Source organism: Hyperolius riggenbachi, chromosome 3, assembly GCF_040937935.1.
Source record: "Hyperolius riggenbachi isolate aHypRig1 chromosome 3, aHypRig1.pri, whole genome shotgun sequence".
Lineage (NCBI taxonomy): Eukaryota > Metazoa > Chordata > Amphibia > Anura > Hyperoliidae > Hyperolius > Hyperolius riggenbachi.
The window spans coordinates 1,685,270-1,709,587 of record NC_090648.1 but is presented as its reverse complement, the minus strand read 5'-3'; the positions used below and the strand labels follow the sequence as shown (position 1 = coordinate 1,709,587).

Below are 24,318 nucleotides of genomic sequence, written 5' to 3'. Positions count from 1 at the left end.
TGTTGATGTCTCCTCTCCTCCTGTAGATGGGTCTCCTCCCCTCCTGTAGGTGTGTCTCCTTCGCTCCTGTAGATGTGTCTTCTCCCCTCCTGTAGATGTGGCTCCTCCCCTCCTGTAGATGGGTCTCCTCCCCTCCTGTAGATGTGGCTCCTCCTCTCCTGTAGATGGGTCTCCTCCTCTCCTGTAGATGGGTCTCCTCCCCTCCTGTAGATGTGGCTCCTCCCCTCCTGTAGATGGGTCTCCTCCTCTCCTGTAGATGTGGCTCCTCCCCTCCTGTAGCTTGGTCTCATCCTTTCCTGTAGATGTCTCCTCCCCTCCTGTAGATGTGGCTCCTCCCCTTCTGTAGATGTCTCCTCCCCTCTGGTGCTTTGTAACACGTGTCTCCTCTCCTGTCATCTCTGATGATCTGCCTTCCATCATCCCATGTAGACAAGCTCAGATGGATCTCATGCACTGCAAGTGTTCTGTGTTAGACCTTCCTTTGACCAGTCTTGTACCATCTCCCAATAATCATGGCTAAAAACAAACAAAAACAGCTTTGAGACTGGCAGTAAGTTGCAATCAAAGCGTCCTATTCCAGGACAGGTCTCACCTGGAATGTAGTGGCTGTCGGTAAGGATCAGCCTGAGTCAGCTTGTGTCCCTGTTAGATGGAAGCTGGGGACCGGCTGTAAGGAGATTATATCATCTCTTGACCTGAATAAATGGAGAGTGTCTCCTCCAGGAAATGCATCGTCTGTCAGCCAAATAAAGCGACTTTTAGTCACTTTTTGTTACCCTGTAATCCTTTGATATAGTGACGGTAAGCATTGCCTTGCGAATGCGGGACTTCTCAGCCCTCCTTACTGCTGCCAGCTATCCCTCTGCTGTGGAATCCTTCCAAGGACATGAACGGTCGCATGTAGCTACACCGCGTGTCCCTGCATCCTGGACTCCTCGCTGAAGTCTTGTGCCCGCTGCTGACTGGAGAGCCCGTCCCCGGCTGCCATCTAAGAGGGACACAAGCTGACTCAGGCTGATCCTTACTAACAGCCACTATGTGAGAATCTGCTCAGCTGCCTGTGCAGACAGGCAGCGTTTTGACCACTGTTCACGTCTGCATTTTGCAGGTCTCTTTAAAGGATACCACAACTGAAATGTGACATAATGAGATATACATGTTTATGTACAGTGCCTAGCACACAAATAACTATGCTGTGTTCCTTTTTTTTCTTTCTCTCTCTGAAAGTGTTAAATATCAGGTATGTAAGTGGCTGACTCAGTCTTGACACAGACAGGAAGTGACTACAGTGTGACCCTCACTGATAAGAAATTCCTCTTTTTATCTCTTTCTTGCTCTCAGAAGCCATTTTCTGCTAGGAAAGTATTTTATAGGTGGAATTTCTTATCAGGGAGGGTCACACTGTAGCCACTTCCTGTCTGAGTCAGGACTGAGTCAGCCACTTACATACCTGATATTTAACTCTTTCAGACACAGAAAGAAAAAAATGAACACAGCATAGGTATTTGTGTGCTAGGCACTGTACATACACATGTCTATCTCAACATGTCACATGTCAGTTGTGGTATCCTTTAAGAGAGACCTTCTGTCAGTTTTGCAGCTTGGGTTGCTGAGGAATTTGCATACATTAGTCATGCAATTCCCTTACCTGCCTTCTTTTGATGACTGGCACTATAAAAGCATTCTGCTCCCAGAATGCTTTGCTGGACATTTCCCTTTCATGGTCTGTTCCTGATGGACACTCCTGGAGTGTCAGCCATTCCCGTTTGTTAAGGTTATCTTAGTGTAATTCGTGGGAATACACTAGGCAGGTTCCCTAGTGCAGTTAGGATTGCATTATCTGTTTTGCCTGTTCCGTCTGTCTTGTGTTTGGATCGTACAAGCCCTAGCGTTAGCGGCTGTGGATCCTTCTGATTGAGTCTGGAGTGTAGGTTGGAACAGCGGTTGTTTCTGCCTACCTCATCTGTTCTGTCTGCCGTGTGTTTGGATCGCGCTAGCCACTTTTCGCTAGCGCTGTGGATCCTTCTGTTCTGTCTCCTGGGATCGCGCTAGCCACTTCTCGCTAGCGTTGTGGATCCTTCTGTTCTGTATCCTGGGATCGCGCTAGCCACTTTTCGCTAGCGCTGTGGATCCTTCTGTTCTACTACTCTGTACCTGGATCGCGCTAGCCACTTTCGCTAGTGCTGTGGATCCTTCTGTTCTGTCTCCTGGGATCGCGCTAGCCACTTTTCGCTAGTGCTGTGGATCCTATCTCTCGCTTGTCCCTGTTTTCGTGTGTCTGTCTTGTCTGCTACGGACGCTTGCTGGAGACTCGGTGAGGTAACCGTTAAGCAAGCGCTCTCGTTCTCTGTTTCGTGTTTGTCTGTCTTTGGTTAGTTAGGCGTGCTTGTCTCTGTTGTGCGTAACACGTGGAGACCGCGCATAGCCGCGTGCACTGTTGCGAATAAGTGCGGTGTTCGCGTTCAGCTAGCGTTTGTTATTTTCCGTATCTCCTCATTGTATTATTTGCTGTGCCTTTGCTACCCTTGTGCGCTGTCCTGCTCTGTCTTGTGTCTCTATTGGCAATCGCCAATCTTGTGATTGCGTTCCCACTTTGTTTCCGCTGTTGTGTGTTCACTGTCGCTGGGTGGCGGCTAGTTTGGTGCAAACACATACATCCTGTCCCTGTGCTCTTTCTCTTTAAGGGCTCTTCAGCCCCGTTTTTTGGGTTCTGTACAATTCCCATATGGCATCTGTGGCTGTGCAGCGGCGGTGTTCGCCTGCACTCCACAGCGCCATCTGCCGGTGGGAATTGCCCTCTGCGGGTGCATAGCACCTAGCCTGGGTTTCCCAAAATTATACGCTGGTGGAGGGTTTTCATTGTGTCAGTGCGCGTCTTGCGTGCTGACCACGAAAACGACCCCGCCATCGTTACACACTACATTCCAGGTGATACCTGTCCTGGATAGGATGGTGTGATTGCAACTTACTGGCAGTCTCAAAGCGCTCTTTTTGTTTGTTTTTAGCCATGTTCATTGGATCACAGAGCTGCATAGGAGCAGGATTGCCTGATTGCACCAAAAGGGGATACTCCAAATCCTCATTCTATCGCTATCTCCCAATAATGACCCTCATGCAGTTTATTTTGTGTTTTTCCCTTCCTTTAGGCTGGCGTGTTTGTTTCTGAAGAGAGGGGCCGACATTAATGCTTTAGACAAAGAAGGAAAAGACGTTCTCTCCATTGCCATAGAAGCTGCCAATGCCGACATAGTAACTTTGTAAGTGGCACTTTTTGTGGTGGGTAGTTAAAGATTGTTGATGTAACAGTTACAAAGGCTGGACAAGGTCTCCATTCATATCCCTGATGGATAAGGGAATACGTCAGAGGAATTATGAATGTGCCATGAAGGGGGAAACAAAAAGAAATCTGGGGGTCCAAATCAGGCAGTGAGTGCATCATAGACATGAGAACCCCAAAATGGAGAAGTCACCCACTCTGTGGAGCAGAAAGGCCAGCCAGGCTAGCTAGGACTGTTTAGACTCCCTCCGACATTCACATACAAGTGGGCCATGGTGGTAAGATCTGATGTAGGAAGGTTAAGTGCTCCTGACCAGTACTAAAGTTCTTAGGCCAACCTTCCCATTCAGGAACTGTCAGATTTGTAGCACCACTATACAGAGACAGGGACGTATATCGAGGTTTTCTACCTGTCATTCTCTAGGGGTATTTTATTAAATGCCCGGGTGTTTGGGGATACTATGGACACATGGGGCTTGATGCACAAAAGCATGCTAAGTGTTAGCACGCCAGTGAAAAGCCGCTTATCACGTGCAAACTGCCTCTTCGTATGCTGATGCGTGCGTAAAGATTAGCGCACATAAAGTTTATTGCGCGTAAAGTTTTATGTGCACTATTTCGCGTGCAAAATCAGCCGCTTCATGTGCTAAGTAGTGGGATAAGCATACTTTGCATGCGAAGCAGCTGGTTTTGCACACAAAGTAGTGCGCATAAAACTTTACACGCGCTAAAATAGCACGCAAACAGTAACAGCTTTGCCGTGCAAACTACTTAGCACCCTAGTTTGCACGTGCAAAGCTTTTAGGTGTGCTAACCGTGTTAGCACCCTTTGGTGAATCAAGCCCATTTGACACATAGTTGAGGTGTTGTGTCCTTGAGAACGTTCAGGAGGTGAAGGTGCAGATGGGACAAGAATGTCGATAAAGAGGCAGTTCCAAAACCAAAAAAGCCATGCGAACTTCAGGTCACAGTCCTTAAATCTTTCTCCAGTCTGTGGGATCTCTCACGGTAGTGTTCCCCATATCTGACATCCTCGTATAGATCCTTTCCAAGGAGTGATTTTTAAAGTATGAAGGTAATACTGAAAATCGCCCATGAGAAGATGGACTAGGCCAGTGATTTCTAACCTTGACACTCCAGCTGTGGTGAAACTAAAAGTCCCATGAGGCATTGCAATACTCTGACATCTCTAAGCATAACTCGGGAAGGCAGAGGCATGATGGGATTTGTAGTTTTGTCACAGCTGGAGTGTCAAGGTTAGCCATCACAGGACTAGGCCATAAGCATGTCAGATCTGTTAGATGATAAACACCTACTGCAAGTGATAGCAACAAAAGGAAAAATGTACAGAGCATTATCCTAGAGGAGACACGTATAGAGAATTATCCTAGGGGAGACACGTATAGAGCATTATCCTAGGGGAGACACGTATAGAGCATTATCCTAGGGGAGACACGTATAGAGCATTATCCTAGGGGAGACACGTATAGAGCATTATCCTAGGGGAGACACGTATAGAGCATTATCCCAGGGGAGACACGTATAGAGCATTATCCCAGGGGAGACACGTATAGAGCATTATCCCAGGGGAGACACGTATAGAGCATTATCCTAGGGGAGACACGTATAGAGCATTATCCTAGGGGGGACACGTATAGAGCATTATCCTAGGGGGGACACGTATAGAGCATTATCCTAGGGGGGACACGTATAGAGCATTATCCCAGGGGAGACACGTATAGAGCATTATCCCAGGGGAGACACGTATAGAGCATTATCCCAGGGGAGACACGTATAGAGCATTATCCTAGGGGAGACACGTGTAGAGCATTATCCCAGGGGAGACACGTGTAGAGCATTATCCCAGGGGAGACACGTATAGAGCATTATCCCAGGGGAGACACGTATAGAGCATTACCCTAGGGGAGACACGTATAGAGCATTATCCTAGGGGAGACACGTATAGAGCATTATCCTAGGGAAGACACGTATAGAGCATTATCCTAGGGGAGACACGTATAGAGCATTATCCCAGGGGAGACACGTACAGAGCATTACCCTAGGGGAGACACGTATAGCGCATTATCCTAGGGGAGACACGTATAGAGCATTATCCTAGGGGAGACACGTATAGAGCATTATCCTAGGGGAGACACGTATAGAGCATTACCCTAGGGGAGACACGTATAGAGCATTATCCTAGGGGAGACACGTATAGAGCGTTATCCCAGGGGAGACACGTATAGAGCATTATCCCAGGCGAGACACGTATAGAGCATTATCCTAGGCGAGACACGTATAGAGCATTATCCTAGGGGAGACACGTATAGAGCATTATCCTAGGGGAGACACGTATAGAGCATTATCCTAGGGGAGACACGTATAGAGCATTATCCTAGGGGAGACACGTATAGAGCATTATCCTAGGGGAGACACGTATAGAGCATTATCCTAGGGGAGACACGTATAGAGCATTATCCTAGGGGAGACACGTATAGAGCATTATCCTAGGGGAGACACGTATAGAGCATTATCCTAGGAGAGACACGTATAGAGCATTACCCTAGGGGAGACACGTATAGAACATTACCCTAGGGGAGACACGTATAGAGCATTATCCTATTGGAGACCCGTATAGAGCATTACCCTAGGGGAGACACGTATAGAGCATTATCCAAGGGGAGACACGTATAGAGCATTATCCCAGGGGAGACACGTATAGAGCATTATCCCAGGGGAGACGCGTATAGAGCATTATCCCAGGGGAGACGCGTATAGAGCATTATCCCAGGGGAGACGCGTATAGAGCATTATCCCAGGGGAGACGCGTATAGAGCATTGTCCCAGGGGAGACGCGTATAGAGCATTATCCTAGGGGAGACATTTATAGAGCATTATCCTAGGAGAGACACGTATAGAGCATTATCCTAGGGGAGACATTTATAGAGCATTATTCCAGGGGAGACACGTATAGAGCATTACCCTAGGGGAGACGCGTATAGAGCATTATCCTAGGGGAGACGCGTATAGAGCATTACCCTAGGGGAGACACGTATAGAGCATTATCCAAGGGGAGACACGTATAGAGCATTATCCCAGGGGAGACACGTATAGAGCATTATCCCAGGGGAGACACGTACAGGGCCGGCCCTAGACTTTTTGCTGCCTGAGGCAAATTTTTAAAAAATTGTCACCGCCGCCCCTCCCCCCCACCACTCACCTCTTCCCAGCGTGCGCTCCACTGACGTCACTTCCTGCAGCAAGTGATGTCAGTGGAGCGCACGCTGGAGCGAGGAGGAGGCGAGTGTCTCCCCGCCCGTGCATCTTACACATACGGCTGCTTCTATTTAGGCTGGAGGGGAGCGGAGGATGGGGGACCCAGGCGAGGGAGGGGGGGGGGTCCGACCCCCCTCCCCGCCGCTGGCCCAATACCCCTGTCCTGCCAGCTACCCCTCCAGCTCGGCGGGCCGGCTCCCCGCACCCACGGACGGGCGGGTGCCGCCCCTATAAATTTGCCGCTTGAGGCAAAAGTTTCACCCCGCCTCATGAGCGGGCCGGCCCTGCACACGTACAGAGTATTATCCCAGGGGAGACGCGTACAGAGCATTATCCCAGGGGAGACACGTATAGAGCATTATCCCAGGGGAGACACGTATGGAGCATTATCCCAGGGGAGACACGTATAGAGCATTATCCCAGGGGAGACACGTATAGAGCATTACCCTAGGGGAGACACGTATAGAGCATTACCCTAGGGGAGACACGTATAGAGCATTATCCTAGGGGAGACACGTATAGAGCATTATCCTAGGGGAGACACGTATAGAGCATTATCCTAGGGGAGACACGTATAGAGCATTACCCTAGGGGAGACACGTATAGAGCATTATCCTAGGGGAGACACGTACAGAGCATTATCCTAGAGGAGACACGTATAGAGAATTATCCTAGGGGAGACACGTATAGAGCATTATCCTAGGGGAGACACGTATAGAGCATTATCCTAGGGGAGACACGTATAGAGCATTATCCTAGGGGAGACACGTATAGAGCTTTACCCTAGGGGAGACACGTATAGAGCATTATCCTAGGGGAGACACGTATAGAGCATTATCCTAGGGGAGACACGTATAGAGCAGTATCCTAGGGGAGACACGTATAGAGCATTATCCTAGGGGAGACATTTATAGAGCATTATCCTGGGGGAGACACGTATAGAGCATTATCCTGGGGGAGACACGTATAGAGCATTATCCCAGGGGAGACACGTATGGAGCATTATCCCAGGGGAGACACGTATAGAGCATTATCCCAGGGGAGACACGTATAGAGCATTATCCCAGGGGAGACACGTATAGAGCATTATCCCAGGGGAGACACGTATAGAGCATTACCCTAGGGGAGACACGTATAGAGCATTATCCTAGGGGAGACACGTATAGAGCATTATCCTAGGGGAGAAACGTATAGAGCATTATCCTAGGGGAGACACGTATAGAGCATTATCCTAGGGGAGACACGTATAGAGCATTATCCTAGGGGAGACACGTATAGAGCATTATCCTAGGGGAGCCACGTATAGAGCATTATCCTAGGGGAGACACGTATAGAGCATTATCCTAGGGGAGACACGTACAGAGCATTATCCTAGGGGAGACACGTACAGAGCATTATCCTAGGGGAGACACGTACAGAGCATTATCCTAGGGGAGACACGTACAGAGAATTATCCTAGGGGAGACACGTATAGAGCATTATCCTAGGGGAGACACGTATAGAGCATTATCCTAGGGGAGACACGTATAGAGCATTATCCTAGGGGAGACACGTATAGAGCATTATCCTAGGGGAGACACGTATAGAGCTTTACCCTAGGGGAGACACGTATAGAGCATTATCCTAGGGGAGACACGTATAGAGCATTATCCTAGGGGAGACACGTATAGAGCAGTATCCTAGGGGAGACACGTATAGAGCATTATCCTAGGAGAGACACGTATAGAGCATTATCCTAGGGGAAACACGTATAGAGCATTATCCTAGGGGAGACACGTATAGAGCATTGTCCTTTGGGAGACACGTATAGAGCATTGTCCTTTGGGAGACACGTATAGAGCATTATCCTAGGGGAGACACGTATAGAGCATTATCCTAGGGGAGACACGTATAGAGCATTATCCTAGGGGAGACACGTATAGAGCATTACCCTAGGGGGGACACGTATAGAGCATTACCCTAGGGGAGACACGTATAGAGCATTATCCTAGGGGAGACACGTATAGAGCATGATCCTAGGGGAGACACGTATAGAGCATTATCCTAGGGGAGACACGTATAGAGCATTACCCTAGGGGAGACACGTATAGAGCATTACCCTAGGGGAGACACGTATAGAGCATTACCCTAGGGGAGACACGTATAGAGCATTACCCTAGGGGAGACACGTATAGAGCATTACCCTAGGGGAGACACGTATAGAGCATTACCCTAGGGGAGACACGTATAGAGCATTACCCTAGGGGAGACACGTATAGAGCATTACCCTAGGGGAGACACGTATAGAGCATTACCCTAGGGGAGACACGTATAGAGCATTATCCTAGGGGAGACACGTATAGAGCATTATCCTAGGGGAGACACGTATAGAGCATTATCCTAGGGGAGACACGTATAAAGCATTACCCTAGGGGAGACACGTATAGAGCATTACCCTAGGGGAGACGCGTATAGAGCATTATCCTAGGAGGGACGCGTATAGAGCATTATCCTAGGGGAGACGCGTATAGAGCATTATCCTAGGGGAGACATGTATAGAGCATTATCCTAGGGGAGACACGTATAGAGCATTATCCTAGGGGAGACACGTATAGAGCATTATCCTAGGGGAGACACGTATAGAGCATTATCCTAGGGGAGACACGTATAGAGCATTACCCTAGGGGAGACACGTATAGAGCATTACCCTAGGGGAGACACGTATAGAGCATTATCCTAGGGGAGACACGTATAGAGCATTATCCTAGGAGGGACACGTATAGAGCATTACCCTAGGGGAGACATGTATAGAGCATTATCCTAGGGGAGACACGTACAGAGCATTATCCTAGGGGAGACACGTACAGAGCATTATCCTAGGGGAGACACGTATAGAGCATTATCCTAGGGGAGACACGTATAGAGCATTATCCTAGGGGAGACACGTATAGAGCATTATCCTAGGGGAGACACGTATAGAGCATTACCCTAGGGGAGACATGTATAGAGCATTATCCTCCTCTCCTGGTCCCCTCATTCCAGTGCTGGCTCGCCCGGTAGCAGTATGACTAATTTAGTCAAATACTGCTTTACCCGGCCGATGGAGGCTTCAGAAGTCTTCAGGGAGCCCGAGTGCTCCTGAAGAAGGGCGGCCCTGTACTGCACCTGCGCAAGCACGCTCTCTTGCACGCTCACGCCTGTGCAGTATGGAGCCACACGGCTCTCAAAGACTTCCAAATACCCTTTCGGTGGGGGAGGAGCCAGCACAGGATAGAGGGCACCGAGAGAGGAGACGGGGGGGGGAGCCAGTACAGGATAGAGGGCAACGAGAGGGGAGACGGGGGGGAGGAGCCAGCACAGGATAGAGGGCAATGAGAGGGGAGACGGGGGGGAGGAGCCAGTACAGGATAGAGAGCACCGAGAGAGGAGACGGGGGGGAGGAGCCAGTACAGGATAGAGGGCAACAAGAGGGGAGACGGGGGGGAGGAGCCAGCACAGGATAGAGAGCACCGAGAGAGGAGACGGGGGGGGGGGGAGGAGCCAGTACAGGATAGAGGGCACCGAGAGAGGAGACGGGGGGGGGGGGGGAGCCAGCACAGGATAGAGAGCACCGAGAGAGGAGACGGGGGGGGAGGGGAGCCAGCACAGGATAGAGGGCACCGAGAGAGGAGACGGGGGGGAGGAGCCAGTACAGGATAGAGAGCACCGAGAGAGGAGACGGGGGGGGGAGGAGCCAGCACAGGATAGAGGGCAACGAGAGGGGAGACGGGGGGGAGGAGCCAGTACAGGATAGAGAGCACCGAGAGAGGAGACGGGGGGGAGGAGCCAGCACAGGATAGAGAGCACCGAGAGAGGAGACGGGGGGGGGGAGGAGCCAGCACAGGATAGAGAGCACCGAGAGAGGAGACGGGGGGGAGGAGCCAGCACAGGATAGAGGGCACCGAGAGAGGAGACGGGGGGGGAGGAGCCAGCACAGGATAGAGAGCACCGAGAGAGGAGACGGGGGGGAGGAGCCAGCACAGGATAGAGAGCACCGAGAGAGGAGACGGGGGGGGGGGGGAGGAGCCAGCACAGGATAGAGGGCACCGAGAGAGGAGACGGGGGGGGGAGGAGCCAGCACAGGATAGAGAGCACCGAGAGAGGAGACGGGGGGGGAGGAGCCAGCACAGGATAGAGGGCACCGAGAGAGGAGACGGGGGGGGAGGAGCCAGCACAGGATAGAGGGCACCGAGAGAGGAGACGGGGGGGGGAGGAGCCAGCACAGGATAGAGAGCACCGAGAGAGGAGACGGGGGGGGGAGGAGCCAGCACAGGATAGAGAGCACCGAGAGAGGAGACGGGGGGGAGGAGCCAGCACAGGATAGAGAGCACCGAGAGAGGAGACGGGGGGGGGGAGGAGCCAGCACAGGATAGAGGGCACCGAGAGAGGAGACGGGGGGGGGGGAGCCAGCACAGGATAGAGAGCACCGAGAGAGGAGACGGGGGGGGAGGGGAGCCAGCACAGGATAGAGGGCACCGAGAGAGGAGACGGGGGGAGGAGCCAGTACAGGATAGAGAGCACCGAGAGAGGAGACGGGGGGGGGGGGGGGGAGGAGCCAGCACAGGATAGAGGGCACCGAGAGAGGAGACGGGGGGGAGGAGCCAGTACAGGATAGAGAGCACCGAGAGAGGAGACGGGGGGGGGGGGAGGAGCCAGCACAGGATAGAGGGCAACGAGAGGGGAGACGGGGGGGAGGAGCCAGCACAGGATAGAGGGCACCGAGAGAGGAGACGGGGGGGAGGAGCCAGCACAGGATAGAGGGCACCGAGAGAGGAGACGGGGGGGAGGAGCCAGCACAGGATAGAGGGCACCGAGAGAGGAGACGGGGGGGGGGGAGGAGCCAGCACAGGATAGAGAGCACCGAGAGAGGAGACGGGGGGGAGGAGCCAGCACAGGATAGAGAGCACCGAGAGAGGAGACGGGGGGGGGGGGGGGAGGAGCCAGCACAGGATAGAGGGCACCGAGAGAGGAGACGGGGGGGGGGGGGGAGCCAGCACAGGATAGAGAGCACCGAGAGAGGAGACGGGGGGGAGGGGAGCCAGCACAGGATAGAGGGCACCGAGAGAGGAGACGGGGGGAGGAGCCAGTACAGGATAGAGAGCACCGAGAGAGGAGACGGGGGGGGAGGAGCCAGCACAGGATAGAGGGCAACGAGAGGGGAGACGGGGGGGAGGAGCCAGTACAGGATAGAGAGCACCGAGAGAGGAGACGGGGGGAGGAGCCAGCACAGGATAGAGAGCACCGAGAGAGGAGACGGGGGGGGGGGAGGAGCCAGCACAGGATAGAGGGCACCGAGAGAGGAGACGGGGGGGGAGGAGCCAGCACAGGATAGAGAGCACCGAGAGAGGAGACGGGGGGGGGAGGAGCCAGTACAGGATAGAGAGCACCGAGAGGGGAGACGGGGGGGAGGAGCCAGTACAGGATAGAGAGCACCGAGAGAGGAGACGGGGGGGAGGAGCCAGCACAGGATAGAGAGCACCGAGAGAGGAGACGGGGGGGGGAGGAGCCAGCACAGGATAGAGGGCAACGAGAGGGGAGACGGGGGGGAGGAGCCAGTACAGGATAGAGAGCACCGAGAGAGGAGACGGGGGGGAGGAGCCAGCACAGGATAGAGAGCACCGAGAGAGGAGACGGGGGGGGGAGGAGCCAGCACAGGATAGAGGGCACCGAGAGAGGAGACGGGGGGGGGAGGAGCCAGCACAGGATAGAGAGCACCGAGAGAGGAGACGGGGGGGGGGAGGAGCCAGTACAGGATAGAGAGCACCGAGAGAGGAGACGGGGGGGGGGGGGAGCCAGCACAGGATAGAGAGCACCGAGAGAGGAGACGGGGGGGGGGAGGAGCCAGCACAGGATAGAGGGCACCGAGAGAGGAGACGGGGGGGGGGGAGGAGCCAGCACAGGATAGAGGGCACCGAGAGAGGAGACGGGGGGAGGAGCCAGTACAGGATAGAGAGCACCGAGAGAGGAGACGGGGGGGGGGGGGGGGGAGGAGCCAGCACAGGATAGAGGGCACCGAGAGAGGAGACGGGGGGGAGGAGCCAGTACAGGATAGAGAGCACCGAGAGAGGAGACGGGGGGGGGGGGAGGAGCCAGCACAGGATAGAGGGCAACGAGAGGGGAGACGGGGGGGAGGAGCCAGCACAGGATAGAGGGCACCGAGAGAGGAGACGGGGGGGAGGAGCCAGCACAGGATAGAGGGCACCGAGAGAGGAGACGGGGGGGAGGAGCCAGCACAGGATAGAGGGCACCGAGAGAGGAGACGGGGGGGGGGGAGGAGCCAGCACAGGATAGAGAGCACCGAGAGAGGAGACGGGGGGGAGGAGCCAGCACAGGATAGAGAGCACCGAGAGAGGAGACGGGGGGGGGGGGGGGAGGAGCCAGCACAGGATAGAGGGCACCGAGAGAGGAGACGGGGGGGGGGGGGGGAGCCAGCACAGGATAGAGAGCACCGAGAGAGGAGACGGGGGGGAGGGGAGCCAGCACAGGATAGAGGGCACCGAGAGAGGAGACGGGGGGAGGAGCCAGTACAGGATAGAGAGCACCGAGAGAGGAGACGGGGGGGGAGGAGCCAGCACAGGATAGAGGGCAACGAGAGGGGAGACGGGGGGGAGGAGCCAGTACAGGATAGAGAGCACCGAGAGAGGAGACGGGGGGAGGAGCCAGCACAGGATAGAGAGCACCGAGAGAGGAGACGGGGGGGGGGAGGAGCCAGCACAGGATAGAGGGCACCGAGAGAGGAGACGGGGGGGGAGGAGCCAGCACAGGATAGAGAGCACCGAGAGAGGAGACGGGGGGGGGAGGAGCCAGTACAGGATAGAGAGCACCGAGAGGGGAGACGGGGGGGAGGAGCCAGTACAGGATAGAGAGCACCGAGAGAGGAGACGGGGGGGAGGAGCCAGCACAGGATAGAGAGCACCGAGAGAGGAGACGGGGGGGGAGGAGCCAGCACAGGATAGAGGGCAACGAGAGGGGAGACGGGGGGGAGGAGCCAGTACAGGATAGAGAGCACCGAGAGAGGAGACGGGGGGGAGGAGCCAGCACAGGATAGAGAGCACCGAGAGAGGAGACGGGGGGGGGGAGGAGCCAGCACAGGATAGAGGGCACCGAGAGAGGAGACGGGGGGGGAGGAGCCAGCACAGGATAGAGAGCACCGAGAGAGGAGACGGGGGGGGGGAGGAGCCAGTACAGGATAGAGAGCACCGAGAGAGGAGACGGGGGGGGGGGGAGCCAGCACAGGATAGAGAGCACCGAGAGAGGAGACGGGGGGGGGGAGGAGCCAGCACAGGATAGAGGGCACCGAGAGAGGAGACGGGGGGGGGGAGGAGCCAGCACAGGATAGAGGGCACCGAGAGAGGAGACGGGGGGGGGGGGGAGGAGCCAGCACAGGATAGAGGGCACCGAGAGAGGAGACGGAAGGCTCTATACGACCCAGAGACTTCCCTCTCCTTAGGTAAGTATTTGCTTCATTTTTTTAAATGCGGTTCCCATTCACCTTAAAGGACAACTGAAGTAAGAGGTATACGGAGGCTGCCATATTTATTTCCTGTTACACAATACCAGTTGCCTGGCAGCCCAGCTGGTCTATTTGGCTGCAGTAGTGTCTGACTCTCACCAGAAACAGCATGCTAATCTTGTCAGATGTGACAATAATGTCAGAGACACCTGATCTGCTGCATGCTTGTTCAGGGGCTATGGCTGAGAGTATGAGAGGCAGAGGATCAGCAGGACAGCCAGGCAACTGGTATTGCGTAATAGGAAGTAAATACGGCAGCCTTCATATCCCTCTCGCTTCAGTTGTCCTTCAAGCCTTGGGATGTGCAGAGCTGCAGATTCTGACCATGCCGAGATTCAGCTTCACTAGCTTATAACAGAAAGAAAGCCATGACTTAAAGAGGAACTGTCGCAAAAATCTTAACATTTAAAACACATTCAAATAAGAAGTAGGTTTCTTCTAGCATAAAATGAGCCATAAATTACTTTTCTCCTGTGTTGCTGTCACTTACAGTAAGTAGTAGTAATCTGACATTACTGACAGGTTTTGGGCTAGTCCATCTCTTCATGGGGGATTCTCAGCATGGACTTTATTATTTATAAAGACATTCCTTGAAAAGGATTAATACAAAGAAGCTGGCCAGCCTCCCTGCTCGCTGCACACTATTCTGGCAGTTGGATGGAGCAACTGCCATTCACTAAGTGCTTTTACAAATAAAGAAAACCCTGAGAACCTCCCATGAGGAGATGGGCTAATCCAAAACCTGTCAGTTCTGTGAGATGCCTACTACTTACTGTGAGTGACAGCAACATAGGAGAAAAGTCATTTTTGGCTCATTTTACTCGTACTTCTTATTTGTATATATTTACATGTATTTTATATTTTAAGGTTTTCGTGACAGAGGTCTTTAAACATTGACAGGGAAATAAAAGTTAGACAAGAGGAGCAGCAGAGCGTAAGACGCTGGAGGTGAGGAAATGCTTGGGAATGGATTTGCTTCCAGCACAGTTCAGAGTCCAGGTTAGATGATGATCAGGCAGAGTCCCCGCCCCCCTCAGAGTCCAGGTTAGATGATGATCAGGCAGAGTCCCCGCCCCCCTCAGAGTCCAGGTTAGATGATGATCAGGCAGAGTCCCCGCCCCCCTCAGAGTCCAGGTTAGTTGATGATCAGGCAGAGTCCCCGCCCCCCTCAGAGTCCAGGTTAGTTGATGATCAGGCAGAGTCCCCCGCCCCCCTCAGAGTCCAGGTTAGTTGATGATCAGGCAGAGTCCCCGCCCCCCTCAGAGTCCAGGTTAGATGATGATCAGGCAGAGTCCCTGCCCCCCTCAGAGTCCAGGTTAGTTGATGATCAGGCAGAGTCCCCGCCCTCCTCAGAGTCCAGGTTAGATGATGATCAGGCAGAGTCCCCGCCCCCCTCAGAGTCCAGGTTAGTTGATGATCAGGCAGAGTCCCCGCCCCCCTCAGAGTCCAGGTTAGTTGATGATCAGGCAGAGTCCCCGCCCCCCTCAGAGTCCAGGTTAGATGATGATCAGGCAGAGTCCCCGCCCCCCTCAGAGTCCAGGTTAGTTGATGATCAGGCGGAGTCCCCGCCCCCCTCAGAGTCCAGGTTAGTTGATGATCAGGCGGAGTCCCCGCCCCCCTCAGAGTCCAGGTTAGTTGATGATCAGGCAGAGTCCCCGCCCCCCTCAGAGTCCAGGTTAGATGATGATCAGGCAGAGTCCCCCGCCCCCCTCAGAGTCCAGGTTAGTTGATGATCAGGCAGAGTCCCCGCCCCCCTCAGAGTCCAGGTTAGTTGATGATCAGGCAGAGTCCCCGCCCCCCTCAGAGTCCAGGTTAGATGATGATCAGGCAGAGTCCCCCGCCCCCCTCAGAGTCCAGGTTAGTTGATGATCAGGCAGAGTCCCCGCCCCCCTCAGAGTCCAGGTTAGATGATGATCAGGCAGAGTCCCTGCCCCCCTCAGAGTCCAGGTTAGTTGATGATCAGGCAGAGTCCCCGCCCCCCTCAGAGTCCAGGTTAGATGATGATCAGGCAGAGTCCCCGCCCCCCTCAGAGTCCAGGTTAGTTGATGATCAGGCAGAGTCCCCGCCCCCCGTAGGTGCCTCTCAGTGACGTGTGCTGGACGTTCTGCAGAGCTGGGGGAGGGGGGCATGTGGGGATAATGGGGGGGATATTGGGAATGGCCTTAGTGATCACACCTGCAGTTCTAGGCATTTTGTGTACAGAATATAAAATGACTCTTTCACAAACTAAATCCCTCCCCTAATACAACCCTAAACTAACTGACTGCAATCCTTGTCTCTACACTGTCACTGACTCTGCACTATCACTAATGCACTGTGTAAATCAATCCCTCAGCTAATCTGCCTGAATCACAAGCTAGCTCACAGCAAAGCAATGCAAATACAATATACAGGCTCAAGTTGAGCAGTAGAATGGCACATGCACAGTAAACTGCACTGGATCTCTGCATACCTCCCCACTTCTTCAGGTAAGAAAGAGGCACACTTAAGCCACGCCCCTGCCACACCCCTGACCACGCCCCCACCACACCCCTATCCAACAAGAAAAGATGCCCCAAAAGGGAACTCTATGTATCGTAAATAAGCCAACAACTCTCTGTAGGTGAGAAAAATCTGTCATTTATTAAGGACTGATCCAGCATGAAAGATTAAAAACAATGAAAATCTCAGCTGAATCTGAACGTAATCAGAACTCCCCACACAGAGGATATAAAGTGCAAAAATACAACACAAAAAGTGCATATATATATTACAGCTGTACTGGCCAACAGTGGGGCCAATCAGCAATAGAATGAAAAAAATCCAATCGTGTAAGATCCCAAACAAGTCACATCAATGAAAAAAGTGCTTCGTGCATAAATACATCATATACAAAACATAAATACATATACAAAACATAAATACATATACAAAACATAAACACAATACATATACATATACAAAACAAATATATATACAAAACATAAATACATGTACAAAACATAAATACAATACATATACATATACAAAACCTAAATACAAATACAAAACAATGTACAAAACCACTAGAAGACTGACTGTATGGAGACCGCAACTGAAATCCCTGAGCAAATGTCAGCAAATTAGGTGCAAGGCCTATAAAAGATGAGCGTACTGACCTGTAATAAATAGTAAAAAGTGAAATAAATGCAGCCCAGCCTACCCAGGAGGAATCCGGGGCTGAGGCGAGGCTGAGGGACAGCTTTACGCACTCGCGTGTGGCTGCTTCTGAGTATACTGGGAGTGCCTATTGGAGTGCCTATTATTGGTCCATGCAGGATCAGATGACTGCCGTATTGTGCGTGGCCACGCACTGGGTGTCTGGCAGGCGTGCGTTCCAGCCGGCACACGCCGCCGTCACCCAACGTCAGGTCAGTACACTCATCTTTTATAGGCATTGCACCTAAATTGCTGACATTTGCTCAGGGATTTCAATTGCGGTCTCCATACAGTCAGTCTTTTAGTGGATTTGTACATTGTTTTGTACATGTATTTATGTTTTGTATATGTATTTATGTTTTGTATGTGTATTTATGTTTTGTACATGTATATGTATTGTGTATGTTTTGTGTATGTATTTATGTTTTGTATATGTATTTGTTTTGTATATGTATTTATGTTTTGTATATGTATTGTGTTTATGTTTTGTATATGTATTTATGTTTTGTATATGTATTTATGTTTTGTATATGTATTTATGTTTTGTATATGTATTTATGTTTTGTATTTGTGTTTATGTTTTGTATATGTATATGTATTGTGTTTATGTTTTGTATATGTATTTATGTTTTGTATTTGTGTTTATGTTTTGTATATGTATTTATGTTTTGTATATGTATTTATGTTTTGTATATGTATTTATGTTTTGTATATGTATTTATGTTTTGTATATGATGTATTTATGCACGGAGCACTTTTTTCATTGATGTGACTTTTACACGATTGGATTTTTTCATTCTATTGCTGATTGGCCCCACTGTTGGCCAGTACAGCTGTAATATATATATGCACTTTTTGTGTTGTATTTTTGCACTTTATATCCTCTGCGTGGGGAGTTCTGATTACGTTCAGATTCAGCTGAGATTTTCATTGTTTTTAATCTTTCATGCTGGATCAGTCCTTAATAAATGACAGATTTTTCTCACCTACAGAGAGTTGTTGGCTTATTTGCGATACATAGAGTTCCCTTTTGGGGCATCTTTTCTTGTTGCATATGATTGTTGCTGCTGCCTGTGTAGGGGGTGTTGATAGTTTGTGCTACAATATTATTTGCTCATATTGTTGTATACATGCCACACCCCTGATCATGCCCCTGCCACACCCCTGATCATGCCCCTGCCACACCCCTGATCACACCCCTGCCACCCCCCCCCCCCCCCCAGTCAAGCATACCTTAAAGATTTCATAAGAAAAATATGTGGATTTATAATTCAAACCACACTGGTCCTTTCTATCTTGGTTCATTTTCCTTCATATTACCATTTGAAAATAAGAGATCTATGAATTTGAGGCCTAGTTCACATTATAAATCAGCAGCGCAATTGGCGAGCACGTTTGGGGGTGCTTTTGCAAAGCGCTTTTCCCGGAGCTCTCTAAGCGATGTTTGATTCTTAGAAGCGCTTTTGTTAGGTGATTTGAACTTTTCTTCCTGCAGACAAACAGGAAGTTCTCTCTTTGACCTGGAAATGAATAGCAGCTGTAATTTACTTCCTGAAGCAAAGCGCTTAAAAATCGATTTTCCTAGAGATTTTTCAAGCGCTTAGCGATTTTCCTATACTTTGCATTGAAACGCACACGCTCAGTAAAATGGTGCAGGTTCTGCATTTGTGATGGGAGAGAAAGCTCATCGCTGATGTTAGAACACTCTCATTGAGGAACATTGCTCAAACGCTTTTTAAGTGTTTTTCAAAAATCGCCAGAGCTTTTCAAAATCGAAAAGCACTCATAGGGCTTGATTCACAAAGCGGTGCTAACCTACTTAGCACGCCTAAAGACTTTTGGGTATGCTAAGCATTGCACTATGTAGGTTAGCACTGCTTTGAGGGAAAAACTCACGCGCAATGTTTTGCACACGCAAAGTCCGGTGCACGCAAAACGTCGCATAGGGTTTAACCTCCTTGGCGGTATGAAAAATACCGCCAGGAGGGAGCGCAGCAGTTTTTAAAAAAAAAAAAAATTTTTTAATCATGTAGCGAGCCGAGGGCTCGCTACATGATAGCCGCTGCTGAGCGGCATCCCCCCGCCCGCTTCGATCGCCTTCGGCGATCTCCGATCAGGAAATCCCGTTCATAGAACGGGATTTCCTGGAGGGCTTCCCCCGTCGCCATGGCGACGGGGCGGGATGACGTCACCGACGTCACTGACGTCGGGACGTCATTGGGAGTCCCGGGCCACCCCTCGGCGCTGCCTGGCACTGATTGGCCAGGCAGCGCTGGGGTCTGGAGGGGGGGGGGGGCCCGCGCCGCAGCAGATAGCGGCGATCGGGCAGGGGCCGGCGGCGATCAGAGTGCTGGCGCAGCTAGCAAAGTGCTAGCTGCGTCCAGCAAAACAAAAATTATGAAAATCGGCCCAGCAGGGCCTGAGCGGCACCCTCCGGCGGCTTACCCCGTGTCACACACGGGGTTACCGCCAAGGAGGTTAATGGAGTTGCGCGCGTAAAACTTTGTGCGCGAGTTTATTTTATCACGCCTAAACTGAGTTTAGGCGTGATAAGGGGCTTTTTACCAGCGTGCTAACTGTTAGCACCGCTTTGTGAATCAGGCCCATAGTGTGAACAGCCCTAAAGGATGGAAGTAATAAAAAACATTTTTCAGTAGATAAAATACATATATTTACATAGATTCCTGAAAGAGGGACAAATGGGGAAGACAGGGGGACAGAGTTCCCAAAGAGGGACAGCTGGGAGCTATAGATCTGACACAACCTCTCACAGCACTGGTAAACTAGTGGCTGGATAGTGTGCTGGTTAAGGGCTCTGCCTCTGACACAGGAGACCAGGGTTCAAATCCTGGCTCTGCCTGTTCAGTAAGCCAGTAATTCAGTAAGGAGTTCTTTGGGCAAGACTCCCTAACACTGCTACTGCCTACTGAGTGCGCTCTAGTGGCTGCCTCACAAGCGCTTTGAGTCCGACAGGAGAAAAGCGCTATACAATAAAAAGGAATTATTATTATTATTATTAAACTCAGCAAGGAGGAATTGTAAAATGGCGGCCACCTTATATAGGGAGGGTGGGCTCAAGCTCAGCTCATTCCCATTGGTTGCTAGGGACACGCTAGGGCTACTGTGAGTAACTACAAGAATGCACTCTCGCACCAATCAAAGTACTCCACGGTCAGAATCAAAATGACCAGAGCCACTTGGAGTGCACTTTTATGTGGTATCCGTAATTCCGAATGAACGTTTCCAATACCATAACTGCCATTTTCAGCTCGTAATTACCAGTAATAAAGCCGTAATTACCAAGTCAGTACGAGCACCACTAGTCAGTAGAGATGGCCCGAACCGTTCACTGGGCAAATCTCTGTGGGCCCTGTACTGCCTCCGGGTCGCTATGACCTGCGCTGGCCCGGCGGTGCGTGTCCTATATCGCGCGCCTGTTGCCGGGCACTCTCTGCGCACTCATGACGTCACGCACATGTGCAGAAAGTGCCCGGCAACAGGCGCGCGATCTAGGACACGCACCGCCGGCCGAGCGCAGACGTACTACTCTGGGTCATAGCGACCCGGAAGTAGTACAGGGCCCAGAGATGCTGAGATGTTCGCCGGTGAACGGTTCGAGAACCGTTCGCGACATCTCTACTAGTCACTCAGGCCATTTTATAGAAGGTCTGGGTCAGTGGATGTTATGGGTCAGAGCCCAGGAAGTTATGTTATAGGAGGCCGGGGTCAGGTTATGTTATAGGAGGCTGGGGTCAGGTTATTTTATAGGTCAGGGCCGGTCACGTTATGGGTCACAGCCCAGTAGGTTGGTATCAGGGTCATGCTATTTATGGCCCAGGAGTGCCCCAATAGTGTAAATCATTGGCATCCCCCCTTTTACCTGGCCCGGGGAATCAGGAGACACCAGAGCATGAAGGTTCCTCTAGGTCTTCCTCCAGGACCAGGAGCACAATGCTTCTATAATATGACTCCTCATCATATCCCTGTGTTAGGATTCCTTCTGTGACGTGTTCTGTCCATTGCAGGTGGTGTCGCAAATGGACAGTTCCGGCTTGTCAGTCTGCAGTTCCGGCTTGTCAGTCTGCATTCGGTTGTGCATTCGCAATGAGGCATATTGTCATTTGCAATTGCTCTGCAGTTCTGAACAGCTCAGAATACTGTCATCATTCCACCAATTGCTTACTACAGCTGAGCTGCAGCCAGATAGCCCTGGATTTCCTGCAGGCATGTTCTTGCATAGTACTGCATGCATTTGTTATGATAGTCTTTCAGCTGGCAAATGGTATTCAGGCCAGCTCAGGATTGAGTGATTACCATTCAGCTGTGTGGAGATTTGCATGCTTGCATCCATTGGTTGATGCCGGCATAAAGGTCTGCCTCCCCTGTTAGACTCCGACCCGTCATAGTTTCAGCTCTGTCTAGGCTGTTACTGGGTCCCTTGATATTGTAAAATATATTCCTTGTCTTAGTTCAGTTATTCCTGTGTAGCTACGTTATATATTTCCCATGGGGGCATATATACGTACTCCTTCTAGTATAGAGATTCTGTATTGCCCAGCCTTGTTCCTTGTATTGCTCCTGATCCTAGCCAGTCTCCCTTGCTTATGTTATATATCGGTTCATGGCCGATATATACATATGTTAGTCAGTCGTTGTAGTTTCATTGATAGCTGTAAATTGTAATACGCTTGGAAATCATATCTATTGTATATTTGTCTATGTATTACGCTTGCCTGCCTTTGCTTCTGCTATTTCCTGACTATTCTGTCCTGTCCTTGCGAGGTAGCCATTGCTGTGGTTGCTATTGGTTACCTCACTCCTGTCTCTGTGAATGCTTGCTGTCACTGAGGCAGTGACTCGATTAGCAAGCATTCATTCTGTCAGTCTCTGTCCTCCTAGTCCTGTCCTTGCAGGTAGCCATTGCTGTGGTTGCTATTGGTTACCTCACTCCAGTCTTTGTGAATACTTGCTGTCACTGAGGCAGTGACTCGATTAGCAAGCATTCATTCTGTCAGCCTCTGTCCTCCTAGTCCTGTCCTTGCAGGTAGCCATTGCTGTGGTTGCTATTGGTTACCTCACTCCAGTCTTTGTGAATACTTGCTGTCACTGAGGCAGTGACTCGATTAGCAAGCATTCATTCTGTCAGTCTCTGTCCTCCTAGTCCTGTCCTTGCAGGTAGCCATTGCTGTGGTTGCTATTGGTTGCCTCACTCCAGTCTGTCTTGTATCTGTCTGAATGTTTGCTATCGCCAGAGCGGCGCAACATCGCACTGCGCTGCCATTGCGTCTTATCAGAAGCCCAGAGCTGCAGTTGCTATTGGTTGCCTCACTCCAGTCTATCTTGTATCTGTCTGAATGTTTGCTATCGCCAGAGCAGCACAACATCGCACTGCGCAGCCATTGTGTCTTATCAGAAGCCCAGACCTGCAGTTGCTCTGGGCAGTCAGTCTACACAGGGCCGTGCCGACACAGAGGCCAGCGAGGCTGGAGCCTCTGGGCGCAGGTCATTAGCACTCTGGGGGGCGCAACTTGTAGTCTGTGACTCTGTCTGTTACCTCTCTGGCTGGCCGCCCCCCCGCCCTGCATTCATGCTGCCTGCCGCCTGCCGCTACACTGTCACACAATGCTGGGCTGGCAGACGCCGGAGCGGAGTGTATACATACTCCGCTCTCCGCTACCCTGTAGCGTAGCCATGGTCACTGGCGGGACGCCTCCAAGTAGCTCCAATGTGCGCTGCCGCCAGCCCCTCTCTCTCACACAGAGGCCAACCAGCGTGCGCCTCTCTGTGTGACGTCAGCAGCCTGTGGGTCCCGCCCCCCTGCAGCTGGCTTAACGTGCCGCTCAGAGTCGCGCTGTCTCCTGTCCTGTGACTCAGCAGCCAGGGAGGAGTCAGGCAGGAGACAGTGGTGTGGCTGTGGACAGGTGGAAATTGGAATCGCCTGCTCTGTGTGGCCCACGGGCTGGCTGTCAAATTGAAGTAAAAGTAAGTGTGACAAGTTGAGGGAAGCAGCATTATTATAGCTATCATATTGATCAATATTATAAAGCTCCCAATGCTCCCCTCATCATGCATTATATTTTAGATACATACTATTACATGAATGTGACAAGCACAGCTGAGCTCCTGTCTGTCCTGCATTATGGAATATGGAGAATATATTACATAGTATTATAATGTGACAAGCACAGCTGAGCTCCTGTCTGTCCTGCATTATGGAATATGGAGAATATATTACATAGTATTATAATGTGACAAGCACAGCTGAGCTCCTGTCTGTCCTGCATTATGGAATATGGAGAATATATTACATAGTATTATAATGTGACAAGCACAGCTGAGCGCCTGTCTGTCCTGCATTATAGAATATGGAGAATATATTACATAGTATTATAATGTGACAAGCACAGCTGAGCGCCTGTCTGTCCTGCATTATGGAATATGGAGAATATATTACATAGTATTATAATGTGACAAGCACAGCTGAGCTCCTGTCTGTCCTGCATTATGGAATATGGAGAATATATTACATAGTATTATAATGTGACAAGCACAGCTGAGCGCCTGTCTGTCCTGCATTATGGAATATGGAGAATATATTACATAGTATTATAATGTGACAAGCACAGCTGAGCTCCTGTCTGTCCTGCATTATGGAATATGGAGAATATATTACATAGTATTATAATGTGACAAGCACAGCTGAGCTCCTGTCTGTCCTGCATTATGGAATATGGAGAATATATTACATAGTATTATAATGTGACAAGCACAGCTGAGCTCCTGTCTGTCCTGCATTATGGAATATGGAGAATATATTACATAGTATTATAATGTGACAAGCACAGCTGAGCTCCTGTCTGTCCTGCATTATGGAGTATGGAGAATATATTACATAGTATTATAATGTGACAAGCACAGCTGAGCTCCTGTCTGTCCTGCATTATGGAATATGGAGAATATATTACATAGTATTATAATGTGACAAGCACAGCTGAGCGCCTGTCTGTCCTGCATTATAGAATATGGAGAATATATTACATAGTATTATAATGTGACA

At 51.0% G+C, this 24,318-nt stretch overlaps 1 protein-coding gene across 1 annotated transcript in view; it reads left to right on the top strand.

Annotated features, from left to right (window-relative positions):
• Positions 1 to 24,318, top strand: part of ACAP1 (ArfGAP with coiled-coil, ankyrin repeat and PH domains 1) — a 424,776-nt gene that overhangs the window by 379,538 nt on the left and 20,920 nt on the right. The window contains exon 20 of the mRNA XM_068273798.1: positions 3,147 to 3,257. Coding sequence (XP_068129899.1) covers positions 3,147 to 3,257 — 111 coding nt within the window. The remainder of the gene's footprint in view (positions 1 to 3,146; positions 3,258 to 24,318) is intronic.